At 47.9% G+C, this 19,634-nt stretch overlaps 1 protein-coding gene across 6 annotated transcripts in view; it reads left to right on the top strand.

Annotated features, from left to right (window-relative positions):
* Nucleotides 1-16,808, top strand: part of GARNL3 (GTPase activating Rap/RanGAP domain like 3) — a 120,051-nt gene extending 103,243 nt beyond the window's left edge. For all 6 annotated transcript variants that reach the window (XM_077306650.1, XM_077306649.1, XM_077306648.1 and 3 more), the window contains 6 exons: nt 940-1,047; nt 3,070-3,188; nt 4,154-4,289; nt 5,338-5,547; nt 6,207-6,318; nt 8,784-16,808. In XM_077306650.1, coding sequence (XP_077162765.1) covers nt 940-1,047; nt 3,070-3,188; nt 4,154-4,289; nt 5,338-5,547; nt 6,207-6,318; nt 8,784-8,937 — 839 coding nt within the window. In that variant the 3' untranslated portion in view covers nt 8,938-16,808. The remainder of the gene's footprint in view (nt 1-939; nt 1,048-3,069; nt 3,189-4,153; nt 4,290-5,337; nt 5,548-6,206; nt 6,319-8,783) is intronic.
* Nucleotides 16,809-19,634: the final 2,826 nt, after the last annotated feature.

The raw sequence follows: 19,634 nt of genomic DNA, 5'->3' as shown, positions 1-19,634 counted from the left end.
TTTTGCAGCTCAGTCTTTGTGTTCTTAACTTAATAAGTCTTCTACTAGCTGCCTGTCATTCTTCCTGGTTCAGAAGTGCTCTTTGAACAGTTTCTGAACCATATGAGCTATATGGAAACAGCAGACTCTGAAATTAACCTGGGCTCTAGTCAAGCACTTCTACTGCTCTGCAACTTTGGCTCACCAAGCAACCTAAACGTCAGTTTCAAAGAGCAATTAAAAAACAGACAGTGCTTTAAAAAAAAGGCAGCAGCAACTGAAAAGCATTTGTGTGTGTGTGTGTGTGTGTGTGTGTGTGTGTGTGTGTGCGTATGCACACACTGTGGGTGGGTGGGTGGAGTCATTTTCCCAAAGCAAGATGTAACCAAGGATGTTTTTGCTCAGTTATGGAGTACACTTTTGGAAAAGAGTTATATAGTTCTGGGGGTACAGTAGAAGTAGCCTTGCTTCTAAGAGGCCTCTATAAATGTTGGAAGTTGCAGCAAGATCTAATCGCCTGACATTAAATTTCAAGAAGAGTTCATGTGGGCAAACGTGCCTCCTGATACAGCTAGAATCCAGACCATTTTGGTCCTTTCCTCCACTTACCTGTGCATTAAACATGGGTTGAAATGGGTTGACAAGGTGGATACATCAAAGAGTTGTGAGGCAGTCCCCAAGGATCAGCCCACCACGCATGAAAGAAGGGAAAGCCAAGCCCTCATCTCCATTAGAGGTTGCCAGCACTTTTGTTGGGTCTTTGACCACAGCTCAGTGCATAGAATTTAAGAGAGTGACTCTTTTCGAGATGTGATGAAGGTCCTGTACTGGAGAAAACTTTCTGTGCATCTTTCTACTATCAGGTACAAAACCAGGGCCAGCAACACAGCTGGCTCCATTATAGTGTCCTTATAGTCCCTTTCCTGCATTTAAAATCAAGTCTGGTGTCTTTTGTTTCAGACATTTGCTACTACAGAAAAGTGTGTCCCTTCAACGGGGGTTCCCCTCTGGTCCAGCCCTCAGCATCTGACTTCCATTTCAGCTGGAACCAGGTTCCTTATGCTATCGGTAAGAACAGGCCCTTGTGGCAGCGGCAGAGTGGAGAGGGAGGGCCTCTCTCATTCCTCTGACCATGTGGTACTGCTCTTTAAATACCATCAGCAACATGGGTGAAAGAAAAAACACTGTGGCATAACTGGCAAAACCAGCCCCCCAAAATTTCAAAGCTGCATATAGTCCATTGCGTTATGGATCCCTGCAATGCAGGTTGCATATCACTTGGAAGCGACAATTTTTATCTGTGCTGATGTAACATGCTATGAAAAAGCAAAGGCAAGACAAGTTATTCAATACTGAAACGTTATTGCATATATTGGAATATGCACCTTGGAATTATTATTATTATTTTTTTTTGGGGGGGGGGGTTGGTTTGGCCAGCTGTGCCACAGTGTACTTTTCTTTCACTGATGGTGTTGTAGCCATTTTCTGTGACTGCCTAGAATTATTTGCTTTAAATCCCTTTACTAGGATCCAACATGAGCTCCTTGTCCTCAAAAGCCTCCGTGGCGGTGCCGTTGTATGCCAGTACACCCCTGCCTGTGATCTTCCCTTCTCCCGCTCCATAGCTCTCCCACTCCTTTGCCCTTTTTTCCCGTGCAGTCTAGTATAATTGGAACTGCACCTCAGATCGCTTGCACAATACTGCTCCCTTCTCGCAGTTTCCTCAAAGTCCTTCTCAGTGGGCACATTTCCCACTCAGGCTCACGTACCCTCTTGTCTCTGTCCTCTGCATCAACTAGGCCTAAGTATGTGAAGCGGAACAGACTCATTCTTCCTCTGCTCTGAGTCCAGTCTTCGTCCTCAACTTCTGCAGTGTTGAATTTGGGGGTGGAAGCTTCTAGGCTTGGAGCTGGTCTCCGGTTGGTCTGTAAGATACCATAGATAATGGATGGCACCTTTTGGAGGGACAGGGGCTGTGGATCAGTGGCAGAGCATCTGTTTAGCACGCAGAAGGTCCCAGGTTCAGTCCCCGTCATCTCCCATTAAATGGACCAGGCCATAGGTGACGTGAAAGATCTCAGCCTGAGACCCCAGGGAGTTGCTGCCAGGCTGAATACACTGTACTGACTGTGGTGGATCAAGGGCGTGCAGCAGAGTTCTTGGCTATTATGCTCCGAAAAAGTGTACAATCTTGTAGATTGTAAATTAAAACTTCTAGGCTTTATCAGTGCTTAAAGAATCACTCTGGATCGCTTACGGATAATAGAGCGAGGGCTGGTAGGTAGTTGAGACCTGTGCTGTATATATTGAGATACTGGTAGCAAAGCCCATTTTTAAAATGGGCTATAGACGGATGGGAGGATGGAGGGCCCCTGCAGGGCAGCTGAGCTCACTGTCTGGGCTGCTGCGCTTCTGCAGGAGCCCTGCCACCTTCCACTCTTCTGCCCTTGCTTCTGCAGAGCAGGGAGGGCCAGATGGCAAGCTGGACAGGATGGCCTCCCTGTGCTCTCACTGGGGCCAGGAGGTGGGGAGCGTGGGGAAGCTGCAGCAGAGCATGCATGGGTGTCCTTCCTTGCCCTCCCAGCAGTGAGGAGGCCATGGAGCACAGCCGGATAGGCATCTCCAGCTACCTGGGGCTCTTTCTTCTCAGGCCAAGTGCCAGATAGCAGCATGGCGGAGGAGGAGCAGGAAGGTGGGGAAGAGCCTCTGATTGGACCTCAGTTGGAGAGTGCGGTCTCTCTATTGGGAGGATGTCCCCCCAGGGAGGGCCAATCATAGGATCGGCACATTGTACGAAGGATGGTAACGTTTTTATGTGGTATGATCAATGCAAACATTTTAAGCCTTTAAGTACCTTATGTATCTATGCCTTATTTTATTATGAGTGTGCTATAACTCCGTTGATCCATTGAAGCAAATCTTCTTTCTTCTCTTATGGCACGCCAGTAAAGGTTTTGCAATATGATACAATGGATCAAGGGTCTGATTCAACCGATGACAGCTTCATGCGTGTGCATAGCGCTGTGTCAAAAGACAGAAACAAGACCTGCCTTTCTGTACCGTCATTCCTTTTCTTGCTTCCGCCTACAGTTTGCGCTTTCCCTTACATCTTGGCCTTCACGACCGATTCCATCGAGATCCGGCTAGTGGTGAACGGGAACCTCGTCCACACGGCCGTGGTCCCTGCACTGCAGCTGGTGGCGTCAAGGGTAAGGAGCAGGGAATGGACAAGAAAGTGGCTGCCTGTGCAAAACAAGCAAAATGAAAATCTGTTTAGATTGTGTAGAGAGCTGCTAACAGGATGAATCATGTCATCCTCTGCAGAATTACTGCCTTCTAAGCCAGGGGTGGGCGAACTGTGGCCCGCCAGATGTCCATGAACTACAATTCCCATGAGTCCCTGCCTGCAAATGCTGGCAGGGGGCTCATGGGAATTGTAGTCTATGGACATCTGGAGGGCCACAGTTTGCCCACCCCTGTTCTAAGCTGACTGAGCTCAGTGGACTTGGAAGGCTGCAAACCAGCTTAGGGCAGCATCGCAAGTCTCTTGTGGGTAGGCTGTTTGTGCCTCGGTAAGCCAGGAGCAGCAAAGCAATTTGCATAAATTAATTCGACATTATAGCGTTCTTCACCAGAGTCCTTTTCCTGGAGATTTTCCTTTCCCGGAGTGAGATCTGATTCTCTCTTAGAATCTCTGGCTAGTCGTTTTTGGGACCATCGTGCTATACTAGAATGACATCTGGCCTGATCCAGCAGGGGACTTTCCAAACGCATTCATAAGGATCAGTGACCGGGCGTTTGTGTACGTTGTTCCTAGGTCTCTACAGAGCTTATTTAAATACAAATGTCTGAAGGCAGGAGAGATTCGTTCTTGCAGAAGATGACTTGGGAAGAGGTGTAGTGGTTAAGGGTGATGGAATTTTATCTGGAGAACCGGGTTTGATTCCCTACTCCTCCATATTCTGGGTGACCTTGGGCCATGACAGTTCTCTCAGAGCTCCAGGACAGTCCTCTCAGAGCTCTCTCAGCCTCCCCTACCTCACAGGGTTTCTGTTGCGGGGAGAGGAAAAGAAAACAATTTTATTCCACTAGGAGGACTCCTTAGAACAGAGAAAAGGAATATAAAAACCAAGTCGTCTTCTTTTTACCAACTCAAACCTCCATCTCTTTCCAGTCAGATATCTACTTTAAAGCTGCAACAGCAGTGAGCGAACCGTCCAACAGCAGTTCCAAGGAGACCAGTTCACCCAGCTCCCCCCAGACGCCGTGCATTCATGAGATCCCGGTTTTCTCTCCTTCTGCAGCAGAAGGTAAAGAGGGAAGGGAGTTGCTGGTGGCTGATCTCCAAAGCATCTGAGCTGAGGAGGTAGTCTTCTGGGCTTTTCAGGCAAGAAATCCTCCTTTAATTCCAGTCTGCAATTTAGGATCCACATTTTTTAAATTTTCGCTTTATATAGCCGCATCTGTGTCTTCCTCTCCAGAGGAACCAGGTACACCGATTTTAACTGTGATTGCACAGGGAGATTTAGGAAATTCACGTTCTGTCTGTCTGGAGTCCTTCTTAAGACAGCTTACAGCCATTAAAAAAAAGTCAGGGGCCTAAAAATGGCATATAGCAAACACTGCACTTTAAAAAATTCTCTATAAGTCAGATCATAAAACACCTAAAAATGTAAAACCTCTGAATTAAAAGCCTAGGTAAAAAGAATGGCTTTGGCCTGGCACCAGAAAGACAGTATCCAGCATGCTTCAGGGTGAGGTGGAAGGACAGTCCAAAGACATGGTGCCATGCTGTGTGCCACAGGGGAGATTTGTGCCCTTATGCCTTCAACCAGGTGCCAGAATCTAGTAGTCTCCCCTCCCCATGACCTTCTAGCCCAGGGGAGTCAACCTTTGGTCCTCCAGATGTCCGTGGACTACAATTCCCATGAGCGCCTGCCAGCGTTTGTAGTCCATGGATATCTGGAGGACCACAGGTTGACTACCCCTGCTCTAGCCACATGATATGAACTTGTAGGGGAAGCATGGCCCTCTCCAGGGCAGGCTGTTTCTTTCAGTCCTTGAGCAGCTACTAAAATTCCTTCTTCAATCCAATTTAAAAGCAATGACATCAGCATTTTTGAGGTCTTCCCATTCATGTTGTAATCCCTGATTGGCTGGGTGACTATTCCTGGTAGAAGATAACCCAGATTTTAAAAAAGAATGGTACTGAATCAGCACAACCTCAAGAAAATAACTGTTTTGAAGAAGCCACCTTATCAAAGTACCTTCCTGATCCATTGTGCTAGATCATGTCCCCTATTCCTTTTGTATGAATATTTAGCTCCTTTTGAGTCCTGATTCTCCTTGTCGTCTTAGGTGAAGTCCTGTGCAAAAACATTTACAAAATCCCTCTCAGCAACCTGGTCGGCAGGAGTATCGAACGGCCACTCAAGTCCCCCCTTGTCCCAAAAGTCATCACCACCCCAACATCCGGCAGCGTGGCCTCCATCCCTGCCGTTCCTTCCCTCTCTTTGCCGCGCATGGAAATCAAAGAGATTGCAAGCAGGACGCGCAAGGAATTGCTGGGTAAAGTTGTGCATGACCAAAGCCTTGTGTCACACTATGTAACTTTCTTGAGTATCGGCTTTCAGAAAAGGTTCAAATAATTTCCCCTGGTTTTAGAGAAGATTTCCTAGTTGCCTGTTAAAAAAAACCCTTGGACCTCATCTTTCCGGTTGATCCGAGGCTTTTGATGATGATAGTAGTGGTCATTGGGATGGCTGTTGTTGGGGGATGGCTGTTGACAGGGATGGCCAAACTGTGGCTCTCCAGATGTCCATGGACTACAATTCCCAGGAGCACCTGCCAGCATGATGCATGGGCTCACGGGAATAGTAGTCCAGTATATCTGGAGAGCCACAGTTCCCCCCCCCCCCCTCCGGTCTAGGGTCTGTATCACCAGGAGGGTTCTGTCTCAGCACCACAATTGCCCTCTCAAGGATCTTGCTTACATACTTCTAGAGCAGCTGCAATGCTACGGCTGCATTGTGTCCCAGCAGATGCCAGGGGATGGCTGTCACCTTCCTGTATCGTTCGCAGACTTTGTCTCCGTGGTATCTGGCAGGTGGCTGTTGGAAGAGGGAAAGTGTTTGGGGGCAAATAATCAAACCTGCAATATCCTTAGGAACATTTCCTTTTCCTTTCCCCTTCTCTGATTCAAACCTCATTCTTTCTTTGTGATCCAGGTCTCTTAGACGAGCCCGCCCTGAAGTCGGAAGGTGGGCAGAAGCAAAAGAAGCCTGCGCCGAAATTGGCGGACCCCAAGCAAGGAACCCTCCGGTCAACTAGCAGCGACAGGTAGAGATTTTTTTTAAGTGTAACTTTTCCACGGATGGTGCCTTGAGTGAAGAGATTCCCATTACATCAGGCTGATTGAACAGGTTTTTTTAAACCTCTGTTTTCTCACCATCAGCAGCCTCATAGCCCACTTGAGCCCAGTCTCATCGGAGGTTGGAAGCCAAGCAAGGTCAGCCACGATTAGTAAGTGGGTGGGAGGACGCCAAAGAAAATACATGTTGCTATTCAGATAGAGCCAGTGGCAAACCACCTCTGCACCTCTCTCACCTGGAAATGCTGTGAGGTCACCTTAAGCCAGCAGTGATCTGACGACACACTATTATTATTTAGTTTCATTTATTTATTATATGTTGTAGCCGTAAGCCTTGACATTGTCATAAAGGCAAAAAGGAAGCTAAGATAAAAGAACGACACTCACAGCAATAAACACCAGAAAGAATATACAATATAGCGCAGGGGTAGTCAAACTGCGGCCCTCCAGATGTCCATGGACCACAATTCCCAGGAGCCCCTGCCAGCATTTGCTGGCAGGGGCTCGTGGGAATTGTAGTCCATGGACATCTGGAGGGCCGCAGTTTGACTACCCCTGATATAGCGAATGCACACAATAAGTGCAAAACCCCAAAAAGTCCAAACGTAAAAATTCAATATGGAAAAAACAAATAAAATTTCAGTTTTAAATTCCCTCGACATTTCCTTCAAGAAAGTCCTTCCATAATTTAATTGATAACCATATGAACATGGCAGCGGGGAATTGTAACAGTGATAGTAACATGTGTAGATGGCAACAAACATCAGCCGAAAGGAAATTAGTGTGTGCCTCGTCTGAGTCGGGGCACCTGAAACGACCTGACTCAGCTTACTACGGATGGAATTATAAACTGGACAATACAGCACATGATAGTCAAAACTGCGGCCCTCCAGAGGTCCATGGGCTACAATTCCCATGAGGTCCTGTTGCTGGCAGGGGCTCATGGGAATTGTAGTCTATGGACATCTGGTGGGCCGCAGTTTGACTACCCCTGAGTAAGATCTTCAGTCATTAAGACCACATGGACAAAGTTGGAGGTCCAGTGTCATGTTACTAAATCTGTCCTGCGGAACTATTATTTTTGACTGTAAATGATTGGCAAGATGGCGTCAGGGGCTGATGGATTAATTACTGGAAGATTCACATGGCTTTTGGAGTGTCACCGTTGTTTCTGGCACTTTCTTCTTCAACATGCGGTTTGGAGTTCCCCGGAAAAGCTGCGGAGTCTTTCCTCTCTTTTTTGGCATGGTTTTTGCCAGTGCCTGTTTCACGGAACCCTAGGATGGATTGTTATCCGTTTATTTATTTATTGCATTCATGCCCTTCCCTTCCCCAGAGGCTTACAAAAGGATTAAAATACATAAAAACATTAAATATTAGGTTTTGAAGCTTTAAAAATTAACAATTCAATATAAAAATAAAAATATAAATAAATATAATAAAATATAAAAATATCTAAACCAGTCTCCAACTGCCTCTTTCCCCAAGTTAAAAAAAGGGTGAGGAATAATAAATTAATTCAGGTAACATTTAGTTCAATGGGTGTAGACAGGGAGGCCAGCAAACTATGAAGTTGTTCTGTGGATCAGCCATAGGCCAGCTGTGTCTTGCAGGCCCTGTGGAACTGTTTAAGGTGCCAGAAGGTTCTGATCTCATTTGGCAGAGTGTTCTACCAGGCCCTGATTAAAGGACATTAAAAAAAAGCTCTTCTTTGCTAGGAGGGAACCACTTGCACAAATATTTTTCCGCTTCAGAAATTTCCAGCTTTGCTTAGACTCCCTTCCTCCTGACATATTACATTCCTCTGTATGTGTGTGCCGATGTTGCGGGATTGGTTGGTTACAGAAAGTAGAATTCTGTCCTGTAGTTCCTTAAAGGTAAAAGTAAAGGCATCCCCTGTGCAAGCACCGAGTCATGTCTGACCCTTGGGGTGACGCCCTCTAGCGTTTTCATGGCAGACTCAATACAGGGTTGTTTGCCAGTGCCTTCCCCAGTCATTACCGTTTCACCCCCCAGCAGCAATCTGGGTATTCATTTTACCGACCTCGGAAGGATGGAAGGCTGAGTCGACCTTGAGCCGGCTGCTGGGATTGAACTCCAGCCTCATGGGCAGAGCTTTCAGACTGCATGTCTGCTGCCTTACCACTCTCCACCACAAGAGGCTCTTTGTAGTTCCTTACCTGCCTTTTAAAGTGGAGTAGCCCCAAGACAGTCTGGCAGATACTTGCTCATGTCCTTCTTAACTAGCTTTAAGAGATCTCCCTCCCCTCCCCCACACCGCAGTGTTCTGCCTGTCCCAGCTTTTACTTGTGCAGTGGAGCTGAAACCAGATATTAAGTTATTTCTGCTGAAAGATCGCAATCTTGGCTGGGGGGGCGGGAGTGGAATAGGTTGGATTCCCCACCCCCAGTCATTAATGCCCTTCTCTCTGCAGGCTTGTTCCCAGCTCTTCTGAAAGCACTTGCGAAGAACGCCACTTGTCCACTAGTTCAGACCCTGACACCACCACGCGGGAAGAGAGCCCCCCTTCTGGCAGCACCTTCCTTCTCGGAGCCTCCTTCGATGAAGACACCATTGATTTGAAATGAAGACAGTCCGGACCCAGTGGACATACACTCACACGTATTCCTCCCGCGCCCCCCTCCCCCTTTCTCTTCTCCCCTCCTCCCCCATTTCGTACCATCCTCTAAATCAGCATAGATACATCACACTACAATTTCTGATAATCCTCAAAGCAGAGATTATTGCCAATTAAGCTCTGGAAAGCTGAACATTTCCGACCCTTTGAATGGAGGGAGGTGGGGGTAATTTCAGTTTTCCCTTGGTTAAAATAGCCCTCATTTCCTCTTCTGAGCGAGATGTCTGATAGCCAAGGTGATTAAAAAAGAAAACTGAAGCTCTGTATGTAAATAGAATCTTCCTCTGGTCCACAGAGCTCTTTAAATCAAAAATAGGCGACACACAGCTGAAATGCTTCTTTTCATTGCAAAAAAAAAATTTAGGAAAGAATCACTGAGCGAAAAGGCCTCTCTTTTTTTTTTTTTTTTTGTCCTTCTAAAAACTGAAAGCCAGCGGCGTCACCGTCCTCGGCCAAGCGAGCTTCTCCCCTGTTGGCCGTGTGACTGCTAGTTTGCCGAAAAGTTGGAAGGCAACAGCCAAGAGTTCAAGGAAGGGCGGCTTTCCCTCCTCTCGGCTGGCGAGAGAGCCCTTCCCTCTTTGGAGATTTGAAAGCCCAGAGAGGTGACAGCCGACAGCGTGGATCTGCACCCCGTTGCAGCCTCTGCAAAAAGAGCATTGTTTGGAGAATCTGCAAAGCCCGTCCTGGCCAGTGGCTCCAAAGCAATGTCTACGTGCCCCACAGGAAGGGATGCCTTTCTCGAGCCGCTCTCAACTTCCTTTTTTAACAGAAAGCTTTCGACCGTCTCTGGCCTTTGCCTCCTGCATGTTTGCCGAGAAGAAAGTGGATCAGGAAGGATTTTTTAAAAAGCGGCACAGATCCTCGGGCACCTGCCTGGTTGGTGGAAACAGGGTCCACGTTTGCGGAACTGTGGGCAGGGTGCCATAGTGCTACTTTGGGAGCCAGCCTAGCACCAGCTCCCGTCACCCACGGTTAACAAATTGAGTGTCAGGCTCCTGCAGCGCATTCCTCCTCCTTTATTCCGCCTCCTTCCCAGCAAATCTCCCCTTTAAGCACTCATTTTAAGCAGTTAATCAGCACCAGTAATCAGGGATCCTGTTTTTCTAAGATCTGGAACTTTTCCCTAGTGAACGTTTCATGCCTTAGGTTAAGGATAACTCCGGTTAACTTTAACTGCAGTTCCCATTAGTGCTTAAGCGAAGGAGAGAGGGGGAATTTCTTTGGAGGGGGGGGGGTTTCTGTGGGCATGAGTCTTAGAGGCTGGTTCCTGTTTTGTCACTAGGAGCCAGTGTTCTATTGACCCCAGACCCATGTGGGTGGATATTTTGGCATTCTTGGGAAGAGGCCTTGATTAAAAACTTCCATTTGTCCCTTCTGAAGTCTGCCTTCTGCTCTCCCCAGGTTGTTCCTATGCTGGTATCACGTTAGCAAGATTTGGCAGTCCCTTGAGTGTGGTGGATGGGGCCGAGTGGCTTGGGATGTGCTCCAAGAAGCCTGGCTAGCCACCGCCATTTATTGACCCCGGAGGGCGTGAATCCCACAGAGATGTCCTAGGGCGGCAGGCACAGTTGCATGGTATCGTCACAACTGGAGAGGCTGTCCAGGACAGATCTCCACTTAACCTAAGGGCACAGCGATTAAATGGCATCTTAAATTCCATCGCCTGCATAAATCACCGGCAGAAAAGAAAACTCAGAATGGATTGAAACGGTTGAGCCAAACACACAGGGCATCCAGCGGGAAGTGGTACATCTGAGTACTCCACCCCATCAGAAAGCTGGCATATCAAGGAGACTATTAGGTGGGATCCCACCGGTGCTAGTTCTCTGTGCACAGGCTAGGTGCTCCTGCCGTGTGCTAGTTGTTAGATCCAGTAGCCTTTTGCCCGTTCCCCACTCCAGCTGTACCCTTTTCCTTTTCCCATTGTTGTTTCCGGGGTGTATATAATTACATGGAACAAAACAAAAAAAAAAGCCTAACCACCTGTCCTGCAACTGATCCCATCTGCTTCCTGGGGATCTTGTGTGGTCGATGTTCTTTTCTGTAGCACTCAAAGTTGATGGTTAAGTGAAGCAATACTGTCAATTAACGATGCACTGTAGCAGGTCTTTTATGGTGCGGCTGGAGGCACAAGCTTGGGCTTGCAGCGTCGTGTGGGAGGCTAGTTTTCTTTTTAAGAACAGCGCATGTTCCTAGACCTCCTGGGCCCGAGGAGAATCCGTTCAAGGTGGGACTCTACGGGGCTGGGTCTAGGAATTGGCAAGGCTTGGGTCACTCGTTGCAATTTGTGGTGCTTCCTTTTGGATCCAGATTCCACCTTCCTTTCTCCTACCTCCTTCTGCCCACCAATATTCCATGAGTCCAGTCCCTTGGTCCTTTTATTGCACAATTGCCTTATTTTGCTCGTAGGGACAGAGCACTTAATCCACCCTGAGCGAGACGCTGTCGAAGAAGTGGTTTTTCACATCTCGGCCAGTGGGGGAGCGACCGCGCCTGGTGAATAATGGCTATTTAATTTGTGTCGCTTGACAGGCAGGAATTGTACAAACAAATCCCCAAGGTGCATGAGTGGATTCCTCCCCCACCGCCCCAAATGAAAGCGAGCCAAGAAGCGCTCCCGCAAGCCATTCAAACGTTGGTGGGAAACCCACTATGGCAAAATGCATGTCTCATGTTGTGTTGCATGCTTGTGTCAAAGAGGTGGCTGCCGTTGCTTTGTAATATCACTGTCTTTATGTGCAATCGACACACAGCTGGAGCAAGCACAGCCCGGCAAGGCTAGGCCCTTGTACGATGGCCGTAAACAGCAAAGCACAGAGCGCTGGGAACTTCCACAGCTGCCGAGCAAAGATGTTTGGGGCCCCTTGCGAGGTTCACGTCTTAGCTTGCAGTCCCACTGAGGCGAGACTGCTGCTGGCAAACGTAGCTGGGAAGGGTTCGTTGCAAGCCTTCTAACTCCTGGAGCCAGCCCTATCGGCAGACCCCGCCTCCAAGTCGTTATTTGTCTCCCTTCAGCCATGGTTGTGGACGCGCCTCTGCCTAAGAAAATGAACTCGTTTTTTCTCCATTTTTTCTCCGCCTTTGTTTTGCCACTGTTCACGGGGCACCACCAGCCCATATCTGCAGTGCGCTTTTAGGGTTGGCCGCACCCCCCTCCCCCCACACACACACCTGCAAACTTGTGTGGCCTTCTGCTCCCTTTGGGCCTTTCCCATGACAACCTGGGGCTTCTTCTTCCCAATTCCCCATTGTATTCAAACATGAATGACTTGTCACGGCATCATTGCCTCGAGAGTTCTCCCAGTGGTAGATTCCATTTGTGGCAGAGGAACTCATATGTGAAGATACGGCATTGGGTTTGTTCCCCTGAGTGCAAACAGGAGATCACGTTCAGGGCTCTGCTAGCAGCCACTGGGGCATTCTGCAGGGTCCAGTGGAAATTATTCCGTTCTCAGTTCTTTCCTCTCCTCTTTGAGATCCTCCCAAGTTGTCTGAATTGACTTGATCACTTTCTCCTTTTGGCATTAGGTGGTTGGTTTGCATCCATTTTCTGCTTTGGGGTTTCAAAGGAATGATAAGATACTCTTGATGAATTTGGACTGGGTTTGCTGGCCCGTTTGTGATCCCCCCCCCCCCCCCGTGTTATTTTCCCTCCTTGCCTATGTGGTCTTCTTTCCCAGATTTTCCATCCTCCTAAAAAGATATTTTGAGCAGTTCCTGGTTTGGGACGAAGTCTGTTTGCCTGCTAGGGCCGCTTCTCTTGTTGCCTTTTGCCGAACGACTCCTGCGTTTGTGGAACCTTAGCGATAACGGAGACAGACGGGTGGGGTGCTGACGGGAGCCTTCTAGACCTGTGCCTTTAGCAGCTTTGTTGAGAAGCCAGTCCCATAAGATGCTTACTGTCATGTGTAGATGTGGGCTCAACAGGGTTGACTGGCGTACGCAATGTACACATCCCACGGGCTCTTTGTCAGGGCCTAGAAGCCTTCAGTGTTCTTGAGCCCTGTGCGTCACAGGCTGTTGGTGCACTCAGAAAGGTTTGGGCATCTATGCAGAGCTGATCGGACCACTCAGGACTGGCCATAGGAACAAGCGTTGCAAGGTCCCCATCTCGGCGTTTCCCTCCATTTTGCAATCGCTGCCTGCCCTCTCTGAGCAAGTAAGCAGTGGCCGAAGCAGGAGCGGCTTCCACTGTTCACTCTTTCCCTCTGTGGACCCGGAGGGAAAAGACAGCATGCCCAGGCAATGGCAAGGAAAGGGGGAGGCACAGTCACAGGAGGTTGCCCTCCGCCAGCCCTTGCCTGGCAGTGGCAATGTGGCTTCCGTCATAGATGCCCCGACCTTGTCTCAGAATGTTAAGGAAGGATGGCTCGCCCTCTGCCCCTGGATGTTCACAGCCAGACCTGGGCCCCCAAATGGGCAAGATTCTTAGCATGGCCTTGTCTTTTGTTCTCTCTTTAGTTTGTAACTGAAATGCCGAAGTAGGGGAGAAAGCAGAGAGAGGGGAAATTTATCTGCTGCTACTGATGTCACAACGGTACTTAACCCACTCTGTTTACGGATTATGTCGTGAAAACGGTAATCAAGAAGAAAAAGAATAGCCCCTCAACCCAAAAGAGCCTCTCCCTTTCAGCTTTTCTTAGGAAAACGTTGCTTTTGAAAATCAGTTTGGTCTTCACAAATTCCGTCCGCCGTTTTTTGACAGCACCCCTCCTTTTGGTGCTGACAAAAGTGGTCCAGGAGGAGGGGGTGGATGAGAAGATCCCGGAAGATCTGCGTTTTCTATCCCGTCTTCCTTGGAAAGCTCAGAGCTGCTGACATGGAGCTCCCATCTGTTCGGCCCACAGCCGCAGATCTCCGGTGACAAAACGGCTGCGCCCAGACCATTCACTGTAACGAAAACCAAAATCTGGCACAGCGGCCCTTGAACAAAGGAAAGTCCTTTGGCCAGAACGTGTGGCAAAGTTTTCCTCTTGCACGCAGGCTCCTGAAGCACTTGGGGTCCCTGCCCCCTTTGTAGCACGACAGCACATACATACACAGACACACCACAAGCTCCCTTGGCCTGTCTGTCCTGTTTGTGCCATTTGATACCCGACAACCCAGAACTTCCCAATTTCCCGCGACATCCCTCTGTGGTGGGAGCAAGGGGGATTTCGCTCTCCTTTTTTCTTTCTTTCTTTTTTTAAAAAAGTGACTGTTTTCTGCAGGTTTGCTTTCCAGATATTTATTGAGTATTTTCTCTTGCCAGATGGAAGGCGCTCCAGTTCTAATGTTTGTACAAAACAGTTTGTCGTCAACCCTGGTTGCTTGTTTTCCTTCAAAGACTTTGGTCAGAATCCAGCACAAGTTGGTTGGGACCGGCAACCCGATCTTTCCGAGTGGTTTGCTCAGAAGCCACACCACAAAGCTGCAGTCCTAAACATGCTTGGGGCTTAACTACTGAGTAAGCTTGCACAGGGCAGGCAGTACGTGAGTTTCAGGCTGCACTGGCAGGGCCAAACAGATGGCACTCCAGAGATCCATGATCAGAGCACCTGACTTTATTTATTTGTTAAAATCTAAATCAGCCAGAGGGAGTTCTTGTGTTGAATGGGGCAACAGCCCGTGCCTTCCAAATGCTGTTTTCCATATGTAAGTTCCCCCCCATGCCTGCACACATCAAAATTGCCAAAAGCTGTACAGCAAATTATATAGGCAGGCATGATACAGATATCTGCATTTTAGAGAGAGAGAGAGCTATTGGGAACATTATACTTATCCCACCAAGACTAATGGAAGCTTTGAAGGGATAAACCCATAAGAAGATCCTGCTGGATGAGATCAGTGGTCCTCTCAAACTGAGGCCAGCCAGTTCCTCTGGAGGACCAACAACAGGGCATAGAAGCCGAGGCCTTCCCCAGATGTTTCCTCCTGGTTCTGGGATTCTGGGAGTTAATTGCCTCTGAATTAGTTAGTAGCTACTTATAGACCAGGCTCTCGTTGTTGTTAGGTATGAAGTCCTTTCTGACCCATCACGACCCCATGGACAATGATCCTCCATGCTCTCATGCATCTGTCTAATCCCCTTTTAAAGCTCTCTATGCCGGTGGCCTTCATTACATCCTTTGGCAGGGAATTCCACATTTTAATCGTTCGTTAAATGAAAAGTATCTTGAATCTGTCTTGAATCTGCTGACAATTAACTTCATTGGATGACCTCAACTTCTAGAATTTTGGGAGAGAGAAAACATTCTCTGTCCACTCTCTTCACCCCATGCATGATTTTAGATGTGTCGTCCCTCCCCCTTTAGTCATCTCTTTTTTCAAGCTGAAAAGCCTTTCTTTCCAGGGAAGGTGCTCCAACCCCCTAATTGTCTTGGTTGCTCTCCTCTGTACTTTTTCCAGCTCCGGGGTGTCCTTTTTGAGATGCAGTGACCACAGCGGTACACAGCATTCCAAATGAGGCTTCACCCTAGATTTATGCAGATTAGGAAAACGAAATCCTACAAAGAGATAGGAGGCTGGCCCTTTCATCCTTTTGTGAAAGAGAAACTGGTTGGTTTGTCGCAACCCATAAACAGCAAAGCATCTCGTGGCATGAGTCCATTTATTGTGGCACAAGCTTTTCATGTGCCGGAGCCCACCTTGTCAGATGCATGAAATGCTGTGTGCAGTTGGCAGCGAGAGCAGTTGGCCTGCTGGACTCTCTTGGTACCAGCTCCTCCCCCCCCCCATCAACACCACCATTCTGCTGCTCAAGAACTCTAGCTGTGCATACCAGCCCATGCAGCTGGCCAAGCACACTCTGGCGCATGAAAACTTCTGCCGGAAGAATTGGTTCACCTTTTAAGATACTGTAAGGTTCTTCATTGTTTAACTCAGGGGTAGTCAAACTGCGGCCCTCCAGATGTCCATGGACTACAATTCCCAGGAGCCCCTGCCAGCGAATGCTGGCAGGGGCTCCTGGGAATTGTAGTCCATGGACATCTGGAGGGCCGCAGTTTGACTACCCCTGGTTTAACTGATTTCTCAGACTGTTTCCCGATACAAACATTTTTAAGGAAGCACATGAAGAGCCACAAGAGCACTGGGATGGTAGAACAGCGGCTCAAAAACATCAGCACAGAGACCCGGAAGAGAATCCACGTGATGGCAATATGACTATCCTGCAGTCATTTAAAAAAATGAATTTAAGGAGGAAAGGGAATGTTTGAATCCAAATCTGAACCAAGTTAATTTCAGCCACTTTAAGATCTTTAAAAGTCACACGTTCTGATTCTGGCTCATCCAGCTTGCCTCTGTTTCGGCCTCCAGTCGCAACCGAACCATTTCCCTCTTGATTCCTGTTGGACGGTGAGCCGCTCGCTCTGGCGTGCCTGTTGAGCTCACCTATTCCCACAGGAGCTCAGTGGGACTTTCTCCCCCGTAAGTAGCTTAGCTGCTCCGCCTGAGCCCATCCCTAACTTTTGCTGGATTGTGCCCCTTGACTGTTACTCTCGTGGGGTTTTGTACTTTCAATGATTCTGTACTGTGGGGCTGTGGGTTTATCCTCTTGTGAGTCTCAAAGTTTAAATTACCACCAAGTGTCTTAAACTCGATTGTATCGCCATTGTTTTTAAATGCTATAAAGTAATAACGTATTGATTTTTTTTTCCTGTGTGTGTGCGTGCGTGTGTTTTCAAATGTAACCTGTAAAGAAAAGAATCAAGGTATGAATATAATGGCAAAAAAAAATAATTCTAAAAAATTCTGTAGACCACAGCTGTAAAATGGACTGTAGGTTCTTTGGGGTTTTTTCCCTCCTTCCTTGATATGTAATAAATATTTATGACATTTAAATATTCACTCCTTTTTTTTTCCTCCTTGGGACAGATGCGCAAGGTTGCAAGTAGATGGGAGCTGCACATGGAGACAGGAGGAAACCCAGGATCCAGCCAGACAAGGTGCTAGAAAAGTCATGGTGGGATCAGCAGTTAGGGTCACCATTCTTCAGGTGGTAGCTGGAGATCTCCTGGGATTCCAAGTGATCTCCATGTGACAGAGATGAGTTCCCCAAGGCAGATTCTATGGCAGGGGTAGTCAACCTGTGGGTCCTCCAGATATTCATGGACTACATTTCCCATGTAGTCCATGGACATCTGGAGGACCACAGGTTGACTACCCCTGCTCTATGGCATTATACCCCACTGAAGTCCTCCCCTCTTCAACAACTGCCCTCCTCAGGCTCCTCTCCCCTAAAGCTCCAAGTATTTTTTGACCTGGGAGATATTGGGGAGAGACGCAATTGCATCCTCCTTCCTCCATAGAGCACCTTAAAAACCTCGAGTCTGAATGTAACTAAGGTATGAAAGGCTGGTTCAGTTTTGTCGTGTCCCCCCACCCCGTTGTCGCCTTTTCTCATATGTCTAACAGTCAAAGTTCATTTATGTCTATTCTGCAAAAGATATAAGTAGAAGTTAAGCAGTCACTCGCAATAAGTCCTGAGTCTTTAAATTAAAAAAAACAACCTTTTAAACTGTGTGTGTGTGGGGGGGGGGAATCTTGAGTCTTTTGCAATTAGAGCTGAACCCCATCAAAAATCCAAAGCAAGAGATCAAAAGAAAGCCAGGATAAGAAAAACTGTTTGTAGGACTGAAAATGCACCACTTTAACATTGACAAGAATTGACACGTTGATTAATAATCCATACAAGTTTCTGCAGCCCTGCCGAGAATCCTTCATTAGGAAGTGGCACTGGCTTAAATCTGGGCCCAGTTTGCCTTTTGGATACTGGCAACCGATACACCTCGGTTCCCTTTCTGTGCAGAATCTCCAAGAAGCCCTTTCAACCCCATCGAAATGGTTGGCTGCCATTCCCTTCACGTGCCAGTTCTTCCAGCCTCCCACCGAAATAAACCCTCAGAAGATTTATTTTAGAGAGGCCTTTGCCTCTGGAGCCAGGAGGGGAAAATCCATGTCAGAGCAAAGAGCAGGGAGGGATGAAGTATAACGAGGCTTGCTTCAAGCAGCAGCCCTGCCAAGCAACGATTTTGAAAACCTTTGTGAGCACAAACTAGGGGGGAGGATCCGCAGCCCACGGCTGGCTGGCTGGCCGGCCGTCTCTCCGTGCCCCCCTTCACTGGCAGTGGCTGAGCACACAAGCCCTGAAGGACAGGCTGGAAGTAGCCGGGATGATGGACTGTGAGCTGAATTTTAATATAAAGTCTCCGTGTGCTGGGGAGAGCTCCCAAAGACACCGGTCACAGCTAGTTGCTTTGCCTTGCAGGAGATGCTGGACCTGGCTGGCCTTCAGGACATAGCTTGATTTAGGTCAGGCAGCACTCCAGATGCTGGCAGGGGGTCTTGGGAATTGTAGTGCATGGACATCTGGAGAGCCACAGTTTGGCCACCTGATTTAGGGGCAGGGACACAGCATCCAACCCACCCCCCACCCCTGATCCCAGCAACCAAGGTACCACTGGCTATAAAGACCCACAGGTATAAAGCTTTGGGTGAGCTTTTCCCACATGAGATTTTGGGTGTGGCCACTTCTTAGATGTTTACTTGCTTTTCCTAAGATTCTTCATCCTCATCAACAGACACAAGAGGAAAGGTGTGCTGTGCGCACAGCACTACAGAGGACATGCCTGGATGTCATGGCTATCCCCTCCCCCTGTCCCAATGATAAAGCAAGCAGAAGTCAGGAACATCACAATAGAAGAGAAGCCATGTTGGATCAGGCCAATGGCCCCTCCAGTCCAACGCTCTTTGCCACGCAGTGGTTAAAACCCCCAGTGCCATTAGGAGCTTCACCCATGGGGCCAGACCTCCAGAATCCCTCCTGCCGTTGCCTCCCTATCACCATGAGTAAAGAGCATCACTGCACCAGACACATTTTTCCATCGATACATTGTGATTAATAGCTTCTCATGGACCTTTGTTCGATGTTTATGTAATCCCCTCTTGAAGCTTTCTATGCTGGTAGCTGCTAACACTTCTCGCGGCAGCAAATTCCACATGTTGATGACTCTTTGGGTGAAGTATTTCCTTTGATCTGTTCTAAGCCTACTGCTCCTTAATTTCATTGAGTGCCCACGAGTTCTTGTACTGGGAGAAAGAGAGAAAGTCCTTCTTTCTCTACCTTCTGCTCATGCAGAATTTTGTAAACCTCTCTGTCATGTTACCCTCAATTGTTCTTCCTCCGAGCGAAAGAGCCCCAACCTCTTCGACCTCCCTTCACAGCAAAGGTGTCCCATCCCTTTGATCATTTTAGTTGCCTTTTTTTTTTTGCCTTGCAGATTTTTTTATTTGTTGGTGAATTGCAAACAAATCCCATAACACTTGATATGAAGGTTTAAACTTTTAAGGGTACAAAGCATCATAAAGAGCCGAACTAATACCATACTCTGGCGTTCTAGCAGAGAATATATGAGGGCCGTGTATTTTAGTTGCCCTTTTCAGCACCTTTTCCGTGCTCTATCCTGGCGGTGACCAGAACTGTCGACAGTATTACAAATGAGGCTGCACCATAGATTTATCCAGGGTCATTAAGAGATTGGCTGATTTCTTTCCAAATAACCCCCCCAGCATGGCATTTGCCTTTTTTCTTTTTTTTTTTATTTGAGTCAACATCTTCAACAAATTATCTGCCATGTCTCCAACTTCTCTTTCCTGGTCAGTTACCAC

Source organism: Paroedura picta, chromosome 12 (genome assembly GCF_049243985.1).
Source record: "Paroedura picta isolate Pp20150507F chromosome 12, Ppicta_v3.0, whole genome shotgun sequence".
In the NCBI taxonomy this organism is placed as follows: domain Eukaryota; kingdom Metazoa; phylum Chordata; class Lepidosauria; order Squamata; family Gekkonidae; genus Paroedura; species Paroedura picta.
Note: the sequence above shows the minus strand (reverse complement) of the source record. Positions and strands in the feature narration are given on the sequence as shown.